The 17,357-nt window shown below is 44.5% G+C and overlaps 1 protein-coding gene across 4 annotated transcripts in view; it reads right to left on the bottom strand.

The window, feature by feature from the left end:
- The window catches only part of SCLT1 (sodium channel and clathrin linker 1), a 179,667-nt gene that overhangs the window by 120,647 nt on the left and 41,663 nt on the right, over positions 1–17,357 (bottom strand). For all 4 annotated transcript variants that reach the window (XR_012803959.1, XM_075615377.1, XM_075615368.1 and 1 more), the window contains exon 7: positions 1,596–1,731. Coding sequence is in view for 3 of the 4 variants with exons in the window: in XM_075615377.1 (XP_075471492.1) it covers positions 1,596–1,731 (136 nt within the window). In the remaining variant the exon portion in view is untranslated. The remainder of the gene's footprint in view (positions 1–1,595; positions 1,732–17,357) is intronic.

Genomic DNA, 17,357 nt, shown 5'->3' with positions numbered 1-17,357 from the left:
AAGAAAAAAATAAATCTTTTCTATCTGCTTGAAGTGTCAATGACGCAACATTTCTATGCCAATCCCTACTAATAATTGGTTGCTCAAGGAAACATACCAAGTTGTGACCAACAGAAATCCGTTTTAAAATGAAATGTAAGAATGTGTTATCTAATGTTCGGTGTTCTTTATGTAACCCTCCTTACACTGACTAAAGGTGGGCACATCAGTTCTACTATATACATTGGCAGAGCACAGTCTCTCACATCTTTTCAGGGTGATGGGTAGGTGCAGGCTGGGCATGAATAAACAGATTATAAAAGTTTCTGGCACCCATCCCTTTTCTAACAGAAAGTTTGCTTAGTTGGATATCAGTCAACAATGCTTCAAAGACACTGACGTACTGGTTAGTTGACAGAAATTTGTGGCAAATAATATAATTCTTGACTTCATCCCCTTGGTAGCTCTCACTCCTATGCTGGAAAAGTACTTAAACTTGTTACCCATAGTAAAGGGAGTAGGGAGTCTCCTACAAAGTCAGTAATGGGCCTCACTGGAATTAGTAACCAGCCCATGTACTGCATACTTCTTCCATACCTATTTGATCAAGATTGCACTAAAAACCTTCTGGTTGGGCCAGTTCATACTTACAACGCTTACTATGCTAAGAACTTACTAAAAGCATGCTTCCTCCTTTTCAATAATGAGAACAATCTTGGAACCTTACTACTGGCGCTGATTTAAAGGGCCCGTTCCAAACTGAAAACAACAAACGGTGACAGGAAAGTTCTTAATATACTTAGCTATACACAAACCTATTTATAGGATTCACGGTGAGGACCCCAGTCAGAACTCTGAAGAACCTGTTTCTAGAACATTAGGTGGAGCTATATATATACTGTACCCTTCTATCTCCCTTTAGTAACATCACAGTCACAAGATGTACAAGGGAAATGCAATCCCTTCTGCATAGTCATCCTATATCACATGGTGGGGAGGGGGGTAAACTGGCATGAGCCCACACAGTTAACCCATTAAGGCCGGTAACCAATTAACTGCAATAGTAGTCCCCAAAGGAAGGCTACATTTATAAATAATCTAATACTAAAAAACAAAGGCAGCAAGCCAATACTTCTAAAAAAGGAAATTAAAGCAAATATAAATATAATAAGCATAACACTCAAAAAGCCTAGATAAAAATGACAAGTACTTTAAAATCAAGCAGGGGGCAATGTTGCTTTAACAAAACTTATTTTAGGCAACGTCAAAGGATGAAAGACTGAGCAGTACATTGCTGTGCTTTGTGCACTCTACATGGAATAGAAATTCTAATGCCAAACATTAACTAATTTGATAGGTTACAGATGTTTCTGAAGTTAATGTACATCTGCATACTGTAGTTTGGTACAAGTTGCAGCTCTGCTGGCACAGCTTTCTCAAAGTCATTAAACACCATTTTTTAGTTCAAAATTCCAGACTTATTTGGTTTTGTGGCATACAGAAATATTTTATAGGTTTAATATCATACATTGTTCCATAATAAAAACAAATTAATAGATTTTAGAAAAAAAAGGATTAACAAATCCCAATGAAAACAACATTTTCAACCAACTTACTTGATTTGCAAGTTGCAATTGCTCCTGCAAGTTTTTAATCAGTTCTTGTTCTGTAAATACATCATTGGCCAAACCAGTGCCAGCAGGGAGAGATTCCAGCTGCTTCTCCACAGATTCTTTTAATTGTTCATGAAGCCTATTTAAAATAAATGCATTAAATCTAACCTCTTTATCGTATAATTTAGTGCCTCACAGAAAATGTAGTATTTTGTGACACTGGAAGGTAAACTTCATACAGGTTTTATGGATCTAAATGAGAAATGTCTCTGATATAATATCTGCGGCATCACACAGACCGTTAAATCGTTTATTAGCACTAACTCACATTATCAGATTTATACAATATATGACTGGAAAACCTGTACGATTCTTTTCTAGCAAAGGATGTATGAATTCTTGCTGCAACCCAAATTTTTCAAATAAAGAATTGATACATTTACCGGTACTCCTTTAGTCCTAGGGAAGACCTGTATTTCGTCCAGAGAATCCAATGTAATTTAATGGTCAAGGACACACAGATTTGAATTAAGAATTTTTTTTTATTGTGCAATTAACAACATTTCCGCCTGCTGGCCTTTCTCAAGTAAAGTGGCTTTACTTGAGAAAGGCCAGCAGGCCAAAACGTTGTTAATGGCACAATAAAAAAACATTTCTTCATTCAACTCCGTGTGCCCATGTCCATTAAATTACATTGGATTCTTTTCTAGAACAGGTTTCATGAAAATCCACTGCGATTCTTAGGTAATAGCAGGATGGTTTTGAGCAGTTATCAATTGTTCTGCTAAACTGCACGTATCTATTTTTTATATATAGAAATAATCTAAATAGCTGTTTTTCAATCTACCATACTTTATACTTTTATTGACAGTACATATGCATTGTGTTGTCAATAATAATAAAAAAAAATTTTAAAACACAACAATGAAAGTATCTCAAGTAAATGTTATTTGAAACGTGTAGAAATGCAGGGTCCTTTGATGACCAAGATGTATTATCTTGCATGAAGCCTGTGCACGTATCCATTTTAAATACTGTTAGTATAGGCAACCCACTTTTTCATAAACAATTACTTACATTTTTGAAAAGTTCAACGTATAGTCACGGGTTCCTCTCATACCAAATGTGGCTAATTTAATTTCTAAGACCATTTTATGTTTAATTAATTTGAAACCATTTATTTTATTTTACATTTTTATAGATTCATGGATAACCTGTTACTTTAGGAAAGTTACATTTGTTTCACGGTTATATTACTATTAAAAATAATCTATGCCAAATTGGCACCTTCTCACGCCTCACATGCTAAAACTCTTCAACTCAGTACTAGACGGGCAGAATTTCCTAGCAGTATGTTAAAAACCCATATATGCCTCATCCCTGAAGCAGACAAGGACCCGCATGTTGTCCCAGCTACAGACCTATACTGTGTTATTAATGTCAATAACAACATTTTCTCTCAAGTCTTAGAAAATCACCCACATGAGGTTATACCTGGACTGGTCCACCCCAACCAAGTAAGGACTGGGACCCGCTGCGCACGGCGGCGCGGACGGCCGCGCGAGCGTTCCCCACCAGCAGGGGAATCCTCCCTAGCCGGTCCCAGTCCCCCCTCGCTGACAGCTCACTACGCACTGTGACGCGTCAGCCGGCAGGGGATTCAAGAAAATTGTGATCCCGAGCGGTGACGCGTCATGTGGTGCGCTGATGAGCTAATCAGCGGCGGGGGCGGGGGCGATGGCGGAAGCTGTCATCAGGCAGCTTCCTACTCAAGGGTGTGCGTGTGTGTTTTGTGGCAGAAGGGGGAGGGAGCTGCTTACCTTACAGCAACCCGCAGCAGCTCCCTCCTGCAGCCCGAGCGCATGGAGGGAGGGAGGAGGGGGGAGTAGCGGGTCCCTCCGCTCAAGCCACGCCCCCCCTCCCACTCCCGCCCACCTCCCGCTCCCTACAGACCGCATATCGCGGTCTGTGTCTGTCAGCGCCCCGCCTGTCTGCAGTGCGGGCGCGCTGACTGATGGAGCGGGGCCTTAGCCTAAGATTCGTCCCCAGCAGGCAAGTTGCAGAAAATACTAGACGGGTCATGACCCATGCAAAACAGATAAACACCCCAGCACTTATGCTCTCCCTAGAAACCGAAAAGGCATTTGACAGACTGGACTGGAAATACATGATGGTGACCCTTAAAATATTTAGATTCTGAGGGACATTTCTATGCTCCATTCTAGCACTATGCACTACCCCCTCAGCTAGAGTACTATATGTCGGAACAGTCACGGATGCATTCCCGATTAAAAGGTGGCACAAAACAGGGATTCCCCCTCCACAGTTTACAATATGCCTAGAACCACTGTCCTTCCATATTCGATCCAACCCCAATATTAATGGGATGTCAGTAGCTGAAAAACTGCAAAATCTCACTCTTTGCTGATGACGCCCTCGTAAAGATCACCAAACTGTTCAAATTCCTACCAAATTTATTCCAGGTACTCTTCAGCATTTAGTAGGTTCTCGGGTTTCAAAATAAACAACAATAAGGCCCTGAATATAAGCCTGTCTAAAGGAGCTCACACTAATCACCTTAAATAGTGCAGCGATGCCTTAAGACAGGGGTGACAGGGGGGCGCCACGGGATTTTTATGGGGTGGCATTTAAATGAAATTCAATTTCCCCATGTCATTTAAATTAAATGCTGAGGGAGGCGTGAGGCCTCTGTAACTTCTCTTACCTGCTCTCAGTCGGCTCTTCGTGACGGGTCACCATGACAATGAGGTGTCAAATGATGCCACGGGGTAAAATAGCAATGCATTGCCATGGCAATGCCACATCCCATGACGTCGCCGAAACCAGAGAACAGTTAAGGAGGTGGCGAGGGGGGGGGGGGGGTGGCGCGAACAGAAAAGTTTGTGCACCCCTGCCTTAAGTAACCAGGCACATTCTTGACAGATGACTATGACACACTGTACCAGACAAATCTCCTAAGTCGAATCAAAACCTTAAAAGCAGATCTTGTGAGATCGCCCAAGTTTAATATTTCTTGGATAGGAAGAATTAACGCAGTAAAGATGAAACTCTTACCAAGAATCCTTTATCGTTTCCACACATTCCCCATTCCAGTCCTTTGGGAACTACAACGGACCTGCAATCCCATATAAAATCCTTTAAATGGAATAGAAAAACACCCCGTGTAGGTAAAACAATCATATGCCACTCCAGAGGAGCCAGAGGCTTGGACCTACTGTACCTGTTATACTAGAGAGCAGCACAATTCAGCCAAATTCTAGACTAGCACTCAAACACCACCACAAAAAGATGGGTGAAAGCGGAAGTAGGTCATCTGACCCCATTAGACCGTGGCACATTCTTATAGCTGCCAAGCGCAATCCAAAAAAGGGGCACCAGCATCATACCCATGATTTCCCACGCTGTGACTTTGTGAAACCGGAAAAAAAAGGTTCAAACTCTTCACCAAGAACTCCTCTATGATCTGCATATTCTCCAACCCAGAGTTCTCCGCCGGTCTGTGTCACACAACATTTTGGGAATGGCGGTCAAAAGGTATCCGCAGTATAAGGGACATGAGTAACACTACGCCGTAACCTTTTGTTGCACTTATGGAATCCCACAAGGTCCCCAGGAGCTAAATCTTTTTCTACCTTCAGATAAAAGGCTTTGCCCATCAATTGTGTCCTCTGCCGTCACAACCCCTTTTGAGACACGATGCCTCGGTGCCCCAACACAGAAAGGCATAATCTCAATCTTTCACATGACCCCTGGGAAAAGTTTCCTTTTCAGGTCACAATGGGATGCAGACCTCAACCAAAATATAGATGGAGGCTTGCGGTGCAATTTTTGAATCGGCGGTTACAAATTCCATATGCATCCAAATTAAAGAAAATGCATATAAGGTACTGTACAGTTAGTACCTAACACCGGTACGCTTGTCAAGAATGTTCCCAGAGGTTTCCCCCCTTTGACCAAAGGGTTGTTGTCAGTGGGCTACAATCAGTCATATGTGGAGGCCCTGGGGTGGTCAAGTTGTGGAAAAAGTCCCACAACTTCTTGCAGAGGATCCTGGGCTTCCCATTCCCCCCTGGACGCACGGCCATGCCTTTGGACAGGCCTCTAAATGATATTGACAGACATTCAAATAAATGAATAGCCCACATTATGAGATGCCCTATAGCCGCTTTCAGGGTGAATCCAAACCTCCCATCCCTTACACAAATTTAAAAAATGATCTGGTAAATAGAGAAGCTGACAAGTATAATCAAAAAATTATGCTCAAATTCACAGAAGGTGTGGCAATACGGTCTGATTTATGATAGCGTCCAACCAACCAGCCGCTCTTTAACCAAACCAATATTCTTCTGTAGGAAGCCCAGTGGTAGCTCCTTGCAATCATGTAATAGCAATAATAGTAGACCTCACTCACCTGTATAATGAAGGTATTTTAATGGCTTATTGTATAACTCTCTTTATCACAATATACATCTAATGCTCCACTAAGTTCAATAATGTCAAAAATGTTGCCGTTCCTTTCCCCCATTGATTTTTGTTAAAATAAATAAAAAAGGAGTATATAAAAAATAAAATAATCTATGCCTTAAGTTTCCTAAGCTACTTCCCACAAAATACTTTCAGCCTTTGGCTAGGTAGACAGCTGACCCTACTGTAGCATTGTGAGGTCACGTAGCCTCATCGGTGACATCATAATGCACAGTTCAAGGTGAAAAATGTATTTTAGGATTGTAGGTATCCAAACCAATAGAACATATGGCATGGAAGCTTTTTTAAGCTGCTCCTAGTACTTCTTGTCAATAAACTTTTATAGTTACTGAATTAAAACATTTTTTTAAAGGAAGATGTGACATCCTTGAAAGAAAACTTTTCTAGAAAGGGAACAGTGAATAGAGACTGAATATGATAGTGTTATTCATAAATCCAGTCAATCATAAATCCACTGATTTTATAATTATACAGTATGCATGTTTTTGTTGGTTTTAAAGGGTCTTATGTATCTCTGATCGAGGTGCGCCTGCGCTGCATGTGTTCGATGTATTGTACTTAAAATTCTTTATTTTCATTGTTTTTACATTCAGTTATCATACAGTATTTCTTTTGTGTGTTTCAATAAACAACTTATAACTGTGCCTATTTTTCCCATGTCATGCTTACATTATTTTGCTTGAGTATTTCAAACTTGTATAGTGATAACACCTTGTTTCAGTTAAATTTATCAATATAAGCAATGACAACAATAATAGTGATACAAACATTAACTTAGCCTAAATAATAAAATAATATTAACAAAATAATAATAGAAATAGTAATATTTGTGCTGAAATTCTATGATTATCGTGTTGCATCAATCTGTTCTGTGGAACACTTGGTAGTTACAGTAGGTTCACTTTTGTTTACGTTTTTGTTCTGTTGTTATTGGCCACTCTTGCGGGATCAATGTACCTTTTAAGTCCACCCCCCTGCCATGTTTCCTTGTTTCATATGTGCCATCTATATACGTTCAATGGGGTCCAGGTCCCATAAAATTTTGACAATGTATCTTTGATTGTATAAGAGACCTTTTCCATTCTCATTAGTTCCCAAACCCTGGTAATCCAATAGTCTTTTGTTGAGCTGCCTTCTGCTTCCAATTGGCTGCAATGGCACCTCTGGCGGCGTTCTATTACTAGAGATTTCCGAAGTTTATAACTCTTAATCCCTTCTCTATTTAATAGTTGAATACTCAGGTCTTGAGGTATCTTCCCCTTGGTGATCTTGTTGATCTGTTCTATGATCATACTCAAAGTCCTGATTATTTTACATTTCCACCAAATGTGGGTAATTGTTCCTACTTCTCCATAGCCTCTCCAATATTTCTTGTAAGCTCTGGAGAAATATCCCCGTAGTCTCTGTGGGGAGTGTAGTATACACAGTACATTATTTTGTACGTGTTCAAGAACTTTTGTTGAAAATGGAGGAGGTGCAAGCTTTCGACATTTGTGACCATTCATTAATGGGGAACTCCTTACCAAATTCCCTTTCCCAGGCCCATGCAAATCCTGGTTTGGACTCTAGCTCCTCTTCTATCAGAGTTCTATATATGTATGAGATGTTATGTCCGGTTTGCCCCAAAATCCGAAACACTGCTTCAAAGGGGTTTTTTGTTATGATGGCGGTGTGACGGTGCTCATCTCCAAACAGGAAGCGCACCCGCAGGGCTGAGGTAGGGATGCAAATAAACCGACCAGGGCCCTGGGACAGAGTCCTGTAAGAGTATCCGTAGTCGGTATGGAAGCAGGGGTCAGGGCTGGCGACAGAGTTGCAAAGTCCAGGAGACAGGCAGGGATCAGTGCAGGCGGAAGGCAGTGAGTTCGGGGGCACGGTCCGGGGTAAGCAACAGGGAAATCCAATGAACAGGGAAGCCACAGGATAGGCACGCCACACAGAAGGCTCAGGAACAGGGAAGCCACAGGATAGGCACGCCACACAGAAGGCTCAGGAACAGGGAAGCCACAGGATAGGCACGCCACACAGAAGGCTCAGGAACGGGGAAGCCACAGGATAGGCACGCCACACAGAAGGTTCAGGAACGGGGAAGCCACAGGATAGGCACGCCACACAGAAGGCTCAGGAACGGGGAAGCCACAGGATAGGCACGCCACACAGAAGGCTCAGGAACGGGGAAGCCACAGGATAGGCACGCCACACAGAAGGCTCAGGAACGGGGAAGCCACAGGATAGGCACGCCACACAGAAGGCTCAGGAACGGGGAAGCCACAGGATAGGCACGCCACACAGAAGGCTCAGGAACGGGGAAGCCACAGGATAGGCACGCCACACTGAAGGCTCAGGAACGGGGAAGCCACAGGATAGGCACGCCACACAGAAGGCTCAGGAACGGGGAAGCCACAGGATAGGCACGCCACACAGAAGGCTCAGGAACGGGGAAGCCACAGGATAGGCACGCCACACAGAAGCTCAGGAACGGGGAAGCCACAGGGTAGGCAAGCCACACAGAAGCTCAGGAACGGGGAAGCCACAGGATAGGCACGCCACACAGAAGGCTCATGAACGGGGAAGCCACAGGATAGGCACGTCACACAGAAGGCTCAGGAACGGGGAAGCCACAGGATAGGCACGCCACACAGAAGGCTCAGGAACGGGGAAGCCACAGGATAGGCACGCCACACAGAAGGCTCAGGAACGGGGAAGCCACAGGATAGGCACGCCACACAGAAGGCTCAGGAACGGGGAAGCCACAGGATAGGCACGCCACACAGAAGGCTCAGGAACGGGGAAGCCACAGGATAGGCACGCCACACAGAAGGCTCAGGAACGGGGAAGCCACAGGATAGGCACGCCACACAGAAGGCTCAGGAACAGGGAAGCCACAGGATAGGCACGCCACACAGAAGGCTCAGGAACGGGGAAGCCACAGGGAAAAGGCAAGTCAGCAAAAAGCAAGCCACACAGAAGGCTCAGGAACGGGGAAGCCACAGGATAGGCAGAGCCACACAGAAGGCTCAGGAACGGGGAAGCCACAGGGAAAAGGCAAGTCAGCAAAAAGCAAGCCACACAGAAGGCTTAGGTACGGGGAAGGCACAGGAACTAGAAGGCACAGGAACTAGAGCCCAGGGTGGCCAGGAACACAACTAAATGCATACAATGCACGGGCAGGGGCTGGGAGTCACTGGCTGCTATTTAAGCCCTGGAACAGGTGCAGCCAATAAAGCAGGCTGCCAGCAACCAAAATGTCCACAGCAGCAAGCTATGGGAGGGTTCAAGCCAAAGCCTGGACTGGAACCCTTAAAGGCAGTTTTATTTTTTTGCGTTCACATAGTGTAATATTTGTACGTATTGCCATCTTTCAACTTCCTTGAATTAGTGTTTTTATCTACAAACTGTTGGTAAGTTCTGACTTTGACTATGTCTATCATATCTGTAAAGTTATTTATTCCTGCTTGGGTCCATTTTTCAAATTTTGCGTTTCCATCCCTGGTGGCAATGCCGAGTTCCCACAGATCAGGGTCAGGGTTGATTGAAATGTAGTAATTTTATGATCCCTGGATATTTCGTTCCATGCTTTGAGGGCCGCTTTGATAGTTGGGTGCTTGTATAGGTAATTTGGGCTGTCTATTTTATTTAGCCATGGGGCAGCCCTTGCATCTCTCTCTGCAGTACTCCTTTTCTGTTTGTACCCAGAGTTTACTCTTAGAGCAGTGGTACCATTCAAATTCAGAGTGCGCTTACTTGTTCGGCCAGGTAGTACTTATTAATGTTCGGTAGGCCTAGCCCTCCCTATGATTTATGTCTATGTAATGTCTTTAAGCTTGTTCTCGTTTCTTATATTCCCAGACAAACTTTCCAATTTTGCTTTGGAGAGCTGCAATATAATGCTTGGGGAGTCTTATCAGGATAATTTGGAATATGTACATCAGTCTGGTAGTACATTCATTTTGATGCCGTTGATCCTGCCTATCCCGGAAGTGATACACATTCTATAGCTTGAGGTAATTTTCTATCGTTTTTACCAACAATATATAGTTGGCCTGGAATAGGTCGCCTACGCTTGGGATTATATATGTTCCCAAATATCGTACACTTCTATTGTTCCACTCAAAGGGGAAGCTTGTTTTCATTTGAGTTGCTAGCGCTTCTTGGAGGCTTACATTTAATGCTTCTGTTTTTGACACATTCATTTTAACGTTAGAGGCTTGCCCATACGTCTCCAGGACTTCATTATATTTGCCAATGATATTATTGGGTTCGTTATGATTAGTAGAATATCGTCCGCATATAGTGCTATTTGTCACATGCCGTTAAGTATTTTGAGTGTCTCTGACACTTGGCCATTTACCTTAACTTTCCCTGAGGGGTTACTATATAAGGCTTTAACATACTGTCTGAACATTTCCCCAGTTCCCATGCGTTCTAGCAAACTGAACGAACATAAACCTCCATTGAATCCTATCAAACGCCTTTTCTGCATTAATGCACAGCGTCATCGTAAGTGTTTGTTTTGTTTTAATATGATTCAGAATATGAATAATTCTTCTAGTATCTTTTGCTCATCTTTTGGGTATAATTTCCGTCTGGTCTAGGTTCAAGAATTCTGGTAGGTACACACTCAGTCTGTTTGCTAATATTTTTGCAAGTATTTTGACATCTACATTTATAAGTGAAATTGGTCTATAGCTTCCACAATTTAGTTTATCTTTTCCTGGATTCGGGTTTCTGACATATATTGTTTCAGGTTCCCTGGTTCTCGGAGTTAATAATCACCATCATATCTTTTTAAGTAAACACAGGACTCCACTTAAAAGGGGGATCACAATAGTTTAGTCATTTTAAGAACAACTACAATTAAACACAATTATTTTGTTACACAAGAGACAGGAAAAGCCAGAATTATTATTAGTATAACGTGCCAACATATCCCGTACTGTACAATAGGGTTGGAGGACAAAAACAATAAAATAAACATAAACTTACATTGTTACAGTAGGTAAGGAGAGTTCTGCCCCTAGGAGCCTACATTCTACAAGGAAGGGTAACTGGAAACATAAGGTACAGACATTTCATGGACTGTTAGTGATAATAAATGATTATGGGAATTATAACAGAGCATCTCTAACATCAGCGAACGGTAGCAAATGGCTGACACCCTTTGGCTGCCGCCTTTGGGAAGACTTGTGTGGTCTCATATCAAAGAAGTCCTGAGCTGAAGTGATAACAGCTTGAAGCTAACAGGCCCTCACAGCAAAAATGCATATAGAGTATGGTGAATTGGGCGGAAGTTTTACAATGTGTGGGGTAGCCCATCTGGGCCAGGATTATTATCGTTAGGCAAATGTCTAATTACTTTTTAAAATTCTTCCCATGTAACATGTGCATCATGTTTTTGTCTCGCGTTGGAATTGTTTTAATCTTCGTAACTCTTAGGAAGTTATCAATGCTGGTCTCTATTTGTGTCATGAGGCTTTAATATTGTCTAAACTCTTCTCTAATGATTCTTGGGTCATGTGTTATGCTACCATCCTCTCTTTGGATGCTATAAATATTGTATTTACTTTGTTTTTTTCATTGACTAGACCAGCAGTGCACAAAGTGGGGGGCGCGACCCCCAAGGGGGGAGAGAGAGATTTTGTTGGGGGGGCGCGGGCAATTGCAGAGGACCCGCGCTCTTCCCCCAGGCATTTAAATGAAATGCCGGGGGATCACGTGAGGCCCCTGCAACTGTTTACTTACCGGGATTCAGACGCTCTGCGACGCGTCGTCATCTGACGTGACGTCACACGCGTCAAAAGACACCGCGGGTCGCGTGACGTCACATGATCCCACAGGTTCACCTGACGCGGATGAATGTAGGAGGGGGTGGGGCGCAAGAGCCAGGGAGAGAGAGACAGGGGGCGCAGCACTAAAAGTTTGCGCTCCTCTGGACTAGATAGTAGGCTGTCCACCTGGTGCCCTCTCTCATATTTGTGTTTTAACCAAAGCAGTGATTTTTTTTTTTTGTGTTGGCAGATTAAATTTTCCTCTCGCTGCAATTGGTTCTGTCAATGTCTTCCTGTCCTGAGCGCTGCCTTTAACTTCTAGCTCTTGAATGCTTTTGCTTAATGTTAAGAATTCTTTTTCTCTCACTTTTTTCCTAAAGGAAACCTGTTGAATGAATACTCCCCTAATTACACTTTTATGCGATTCCCAGAGGGTTGCTGGTAATATAGTTTTTGAGGGCTTCCTCTATTCAGGTGTAAGGGTTGTTCCACCCCACCCAATCGTGTGTATATATATATATATATATATATATATATATATATATATATATATAAATGTAAGGGGGAACCTATATGTTACCAGGTGTGGTGCGTTATACCTGTCAGGCTCACAGGAGGTCTGAGCCTCCACCAGTGAGAGCCTGGGGTGAATCCTCTGGATCGTTCTTGGTTTCAGCGCCTCCACCTGTGTAGGGTTCTAGGGATATATAGAAGTTTGGCTACACAGGACCCACATATACAATAACCACGTACTCAGGAATATATATAACCAGTTTACTGTAACGCAGAATATATATGCAGGCAATAACACACTCTTATAACATACACTAATAACACTCCCCCTCTAGGGGTTATCTCCCCCAGGTAACTCAGTCCTCTCAGTGTCTCTTACTCCACTAGGAGTATACCCGCCCACCACTGTGTATCCCCACACCGTGTCCACAGCCTACCCCTTGTTTCCCCGTGGTCAGTGCTGCCACTATGTGAATAGATAATATTAGAATGGTATAGGTTGGTGCACTTATGAGGTACCTGCCGAGCGCTCCTGCACTCGGGCCAGCAAACAACTTCGCAAAGGATCAGTCGCTTGGTGATGCTTTCTGATCCCGGGTCTCCTTGCACGGGGTTCCCAGGGGCGATCCCACCCTGGAGATAGTCTCTGTCTCTGGGGTGTAGGCCTGAGCCCAAGCCTCCGTTCAGGGAGCGCAGCGTCCGCCGTTTCCCTATCTATCACTGACAATAAGGGGATAGTCCCTAACTTAGGGCCAGTCCCTATGCACCACACGCTGGGAGAGGTCAGGACCTATCTGGGGCCTAGGGGTTTTCTGGCCTATTGCAGCGGGTCACAGACCCCTGCACTCACCTCCTTCCCCTAGCTCTCCCGGTCCTGCACTGACTAGCGTGGCTCAGCGCGCGAAAATGTATCAATCTCCTTGCAGGGAGATGCTGCAGCCCTATTGTCTCCCTGGGGTCATGTGGCTCTGCCCCTGTGCACCCTGGGGGTGGACTGCCCTGCTCTGCGCATGCGCAACCTTCCTGCATTCCTCCCGGCGCTTCTGTGCCCTTGCGCATGCGCAACGCACTTAGTAATGGCGGCGCCCTGCTCCGCAAGCTGCCGGGACCTTCGCAACGCGACCGCGGCAACGGCCCGATCGCGTCCCCGGCAACCGGCCCGCTCGCGTCCCTGGCAACTGGCCGCATGAGAGAGGGAGACGCGCGCTGCTCGCACACGGCCCCGCTATTAACAAGGGACCTGGCTACACAGGCATTGTCCGGCCACATTATATCTTAGATTTCTACTTTTCGTATTTTGCCCGTGTTAAGTTCATCTATGAAAAAGTAATTGATCCTGGAATAACTATCGTGTGCGTGCAAGCAAAATGTGTTGTCTTTCCCCAATGGATGTAATAATCTCCATGTGTCCATCAACACATGTTGGTTTAACAATTTAGTGACGAGTTTAGTCTGCTTCCTGCAGGTTATTGTATACCTCTTATCTGTAGGTTTCTAGCATTGGGTTAAAGTCTACATTGAAGTCTCCTCCCATGTATAGGGTCCCTTCTCTGCATATATTGATTGACAATATGTTCTCTAGGACAGCGGTGCGCAAACTGGGGGGCGCAAGATTATTTAGGGGGGGCGCAAGCTGCGTGCGGGGAAACCTGAGGGCGGGCAGAGCTGTGCACGTGAGGCCAGAAGCTCCGTGCTGAGGCTGCTTCCAGTTCTCTGCTGTGTCTGCCTGCAGAGGGGGCGGGGCCTTGCTGCGGGGCCTTCCCTGCACACAGACAAGCCCTCCTCCTCCTGTCTGTTAGCCGCCCGTTTTCAGCAGCACATGGGGGGACCTGAGCAGGCTTAGTTACTCCCTCCCCCCATCCACCAGGTGTATGTGGTTGTGTTGTGTGTGTGTGGTTGTGTTGTGTGTGTGGAGTTGAGTGTATATGTGTGGGGTTGAGTGTATATGTGTGGGGTTGAGTGTATGTGTGTGGGGTTGAGTGTATGTGTGTGGGGTTGAGTGTATGTGTGTGGGGTTGAGTGTGTGTGTGGGTGTGGGGGGGTTGAGTGTGTGTGTGTGTGTGTGTGTGTGTGTGTGTGTGTGTGTGTGTGTGTGTGTGTGTGTGTGTGTGTGTGTGTGTGTGTGTGTGTGTGTGTGTGTGTGTGTGTGTGTGATTGAGTGTGTGTGGGATTGAGTGTGTGTGTGTGTGTGGGGTTGAGTATGTGTGGTGTTGAGTGTGTGCGGGTTTGAGTGTGTGCGTGAGGGGTTGAGTGTGTGTGTGTGGTGATTGAGTATGTGTGCTGTGGGTGTTGTGATTATGTGTGTGTGGGTGTTGTGATTGAATGCAGCGGTGAACAAACTGGGGGGGGGCTCCTCGGACGCAAGATTTAGGCGGGGCGCGTGAGAAAAAGATGTGCGCGGGCGGCCAGCCGAAGATGTGCGCGGGCGGCCGAACAGGATAGTGCAGGTGGCGGCCACGTGATTCGGAGGTACGGGGGGAGGAGCACGCGCGAGTGCTTTGATGTCAAACGCCCCTCCTTCCGGTGTCTGCCCTGCAATAGTGCTCTGTTCCTGCTCTCCTCCGCTGGCAACCTGCTTCGCTGCGATCCTCTGCAAGTGGAAGGGTAGGCTGCCACTATATCAATCATACTATGAATGTACAGAAATAATGGGGAAAAAAAAGTGTAAACACTTCCCCACTCGTGCTTGCAAAATTATGCAGAACACCCTGTGCTCATGCTTGGAGAGTTGGTGATGTCACCGCCCTCAGCGGCAGCGTGGACGTAGCCTAATTTTGCAAGAGCGAGCTGTTGAAGTATGTAAGTATTTATACTGCGCTTATAGTGCCAGCGACACGACGTCGTCCGAATATAAATGCATTGTCGGCGCCGCGTGCGCTTATAGTAAGCGCGACGGGGCGACGCGATTTTTTGAAGCTGGCAATATTTGATTTTTATGGGGCTGTCGCCTCATGTGACAGCCCCTGAACCAATCAATAGCCTGGTCGCCCGCGCCGCCATAAAGCGAAATACAACTTTCGCTACTGGTGACGGGTGACGTCACCCGTCTCCGTCGCGGGCACTATACGCGCGGCCTTAGACATATTTGTATTTACAATGTATACCGTTTTTTTTCCATGTGATTTTGATTACATCAGGCAGGGGGGGCCCCGAGAAATTTCATGGCTAAAAAGGGGGGCTCGGCATAAAAAGTTTGCTCATCCCTGCTCTAGGAAATCAGTCTGTCCTGTGTTTGGGGCATATATGTTTGCCAGTGTGGTTTATTTTTTTCCTTTGAGCGTTCTTTTGACCAGGATATACCTGACCTCTACTGTAATCTTGTTTTATACTAATGTCTTGTAATGGGAAGTTTTTGCCAGACAGTATACCCACCCTATTTTTCTTGGTTCTGGATGAGCTAAATAATACTTGTGTGAATCCCCTATTTAGCATTCTACAGTAGGTTCTCTGTCCCTTTTGAAATGCGTTTATGCATAAATATAACATCACCTAAGATTTCTAAACTTCTTCATAGCTTTTCAGCTTTTAACCGGCGAGTTTAAACCTTTAACATTAAGTGTGCATGAAGCAAGTGCCATATTTATCTTATTTTTTCCCTCTCCTTTGCCCGGTAAGCCGAATGTGCGAACCAGCGCCTCCTGGTGGAATCTCTAATACAGCTTCTCATGCAACATTTGTTTACTTAAATAAAAAAAACTAAACAAAATCTTGGGATCTTTCCTGTGATCCTCCTTTGCCTGCGAGTAGATACCTTAGCTCACCTGGAATGGTCGGCACCTCTGCGAAAACTAGTAGCCGACAGCGCGACTCGCAAAAGACTATATACACTTATGGTGAATTAATCTAAGGGGTGTGTGTTCCTGCCCAAACAGTCTGGCGGCATGTGCTCTGCAGGAGGATATGTGTCTGTTCTGTCCACTCTGGTCCCTTTCTCTTATAACTTTAACCCCCTGCAGACGCACTTACCAGAACACCTTCCTACTGTCTCTGTACGTTCCTCCTACTTACCAATTAGATTGTAAGCTCATTGAGGCAGTGACTCCTTTTCCTAAATGTTACTTTAATGTCTGAAGCGCTTCTTCCCATTATGTGTTATTTATATTATGTGTATTACTGCAGGGAAGAGCTATGTACATTAATGGTGCTATATAAAACAAAGATAAGAAAGTTATACTTTATGTATATATATCTACTTAGCATTTTACCCATAACCTAATGTCCATATGTTGATTTTACCTTTCTTTTTACCTATATTTCTTTTGGTGTGTGTGTGTATTCAGGCCTTTTATTTAACCAATAGTTATAAATTCATGGCCCTTACCATTAACTTGTTAACAAAAAATGAACTACAGGCATACCCCGCATTAACGTACGCAATGGGACCGGAGCATGCATGTAAAGCGAAAATGTACTTAAAGTGAAGCACTACCCTTTTCCCCACTTATCGATGCATGAACTGTACTGCAATCGTCATATACGTGCATAACTGATGTAAATAAGGCATTTGTAACAGGCTCTATAGTTTCCCCGCTTGCGCACAGCTTCGGTATAGTTAGGGAGCCAGTATTGCTGTTCAGGACGTGCTGACAGGCGCATGCGTGAGCTGCCATTTGCCTACTGGGCGATATGTACTTACTCGCGAGTGTACTTAAAATGAGTGTCCTTAAAGCGGGGTATGCCTGTAGTTGCTTATGCTCATCTTAACAGCTATACATTTCTAGACAGACACAGTGCAATTTCTGGTAATAAATGTGTCAAACTTTTAACACTAACATAACAGACATAATTAATGTTATTCTCACATTAGTCTCTTGCCTGCTAAACATTTGATTGTACTTTAACTGGTAGTGGTAGTAGTAGTAATGCCCTGGTAAGACGTACTTTCCCCTTGGCAGTCCCTCCATCGCTTCATAATGCTGCCACCCTACTGGCCTAACAATAAGAACGTATACGTTTTCATGACTGCCGCTCAGCTTCT

Source organism: Ascaphus truei, chromosome 1 (genome assembly GCF_040206685.1).
Source record: "Ascaphus truei isolate aAscTru1 chromosome 1, aAscTru1.hap1, whole genome shotgun sequence".
NCBI lineage: Eukaryota > Metazoa > Chordata > Amphibia > Anura > Ascaphidae > Ascaphus > Ascaphus truei.
The sequence above is the reverse complement of the archived record's forward strand: the minus strand, read 5'-3'. Positions and strand labels throughout refer to the sequence as shown.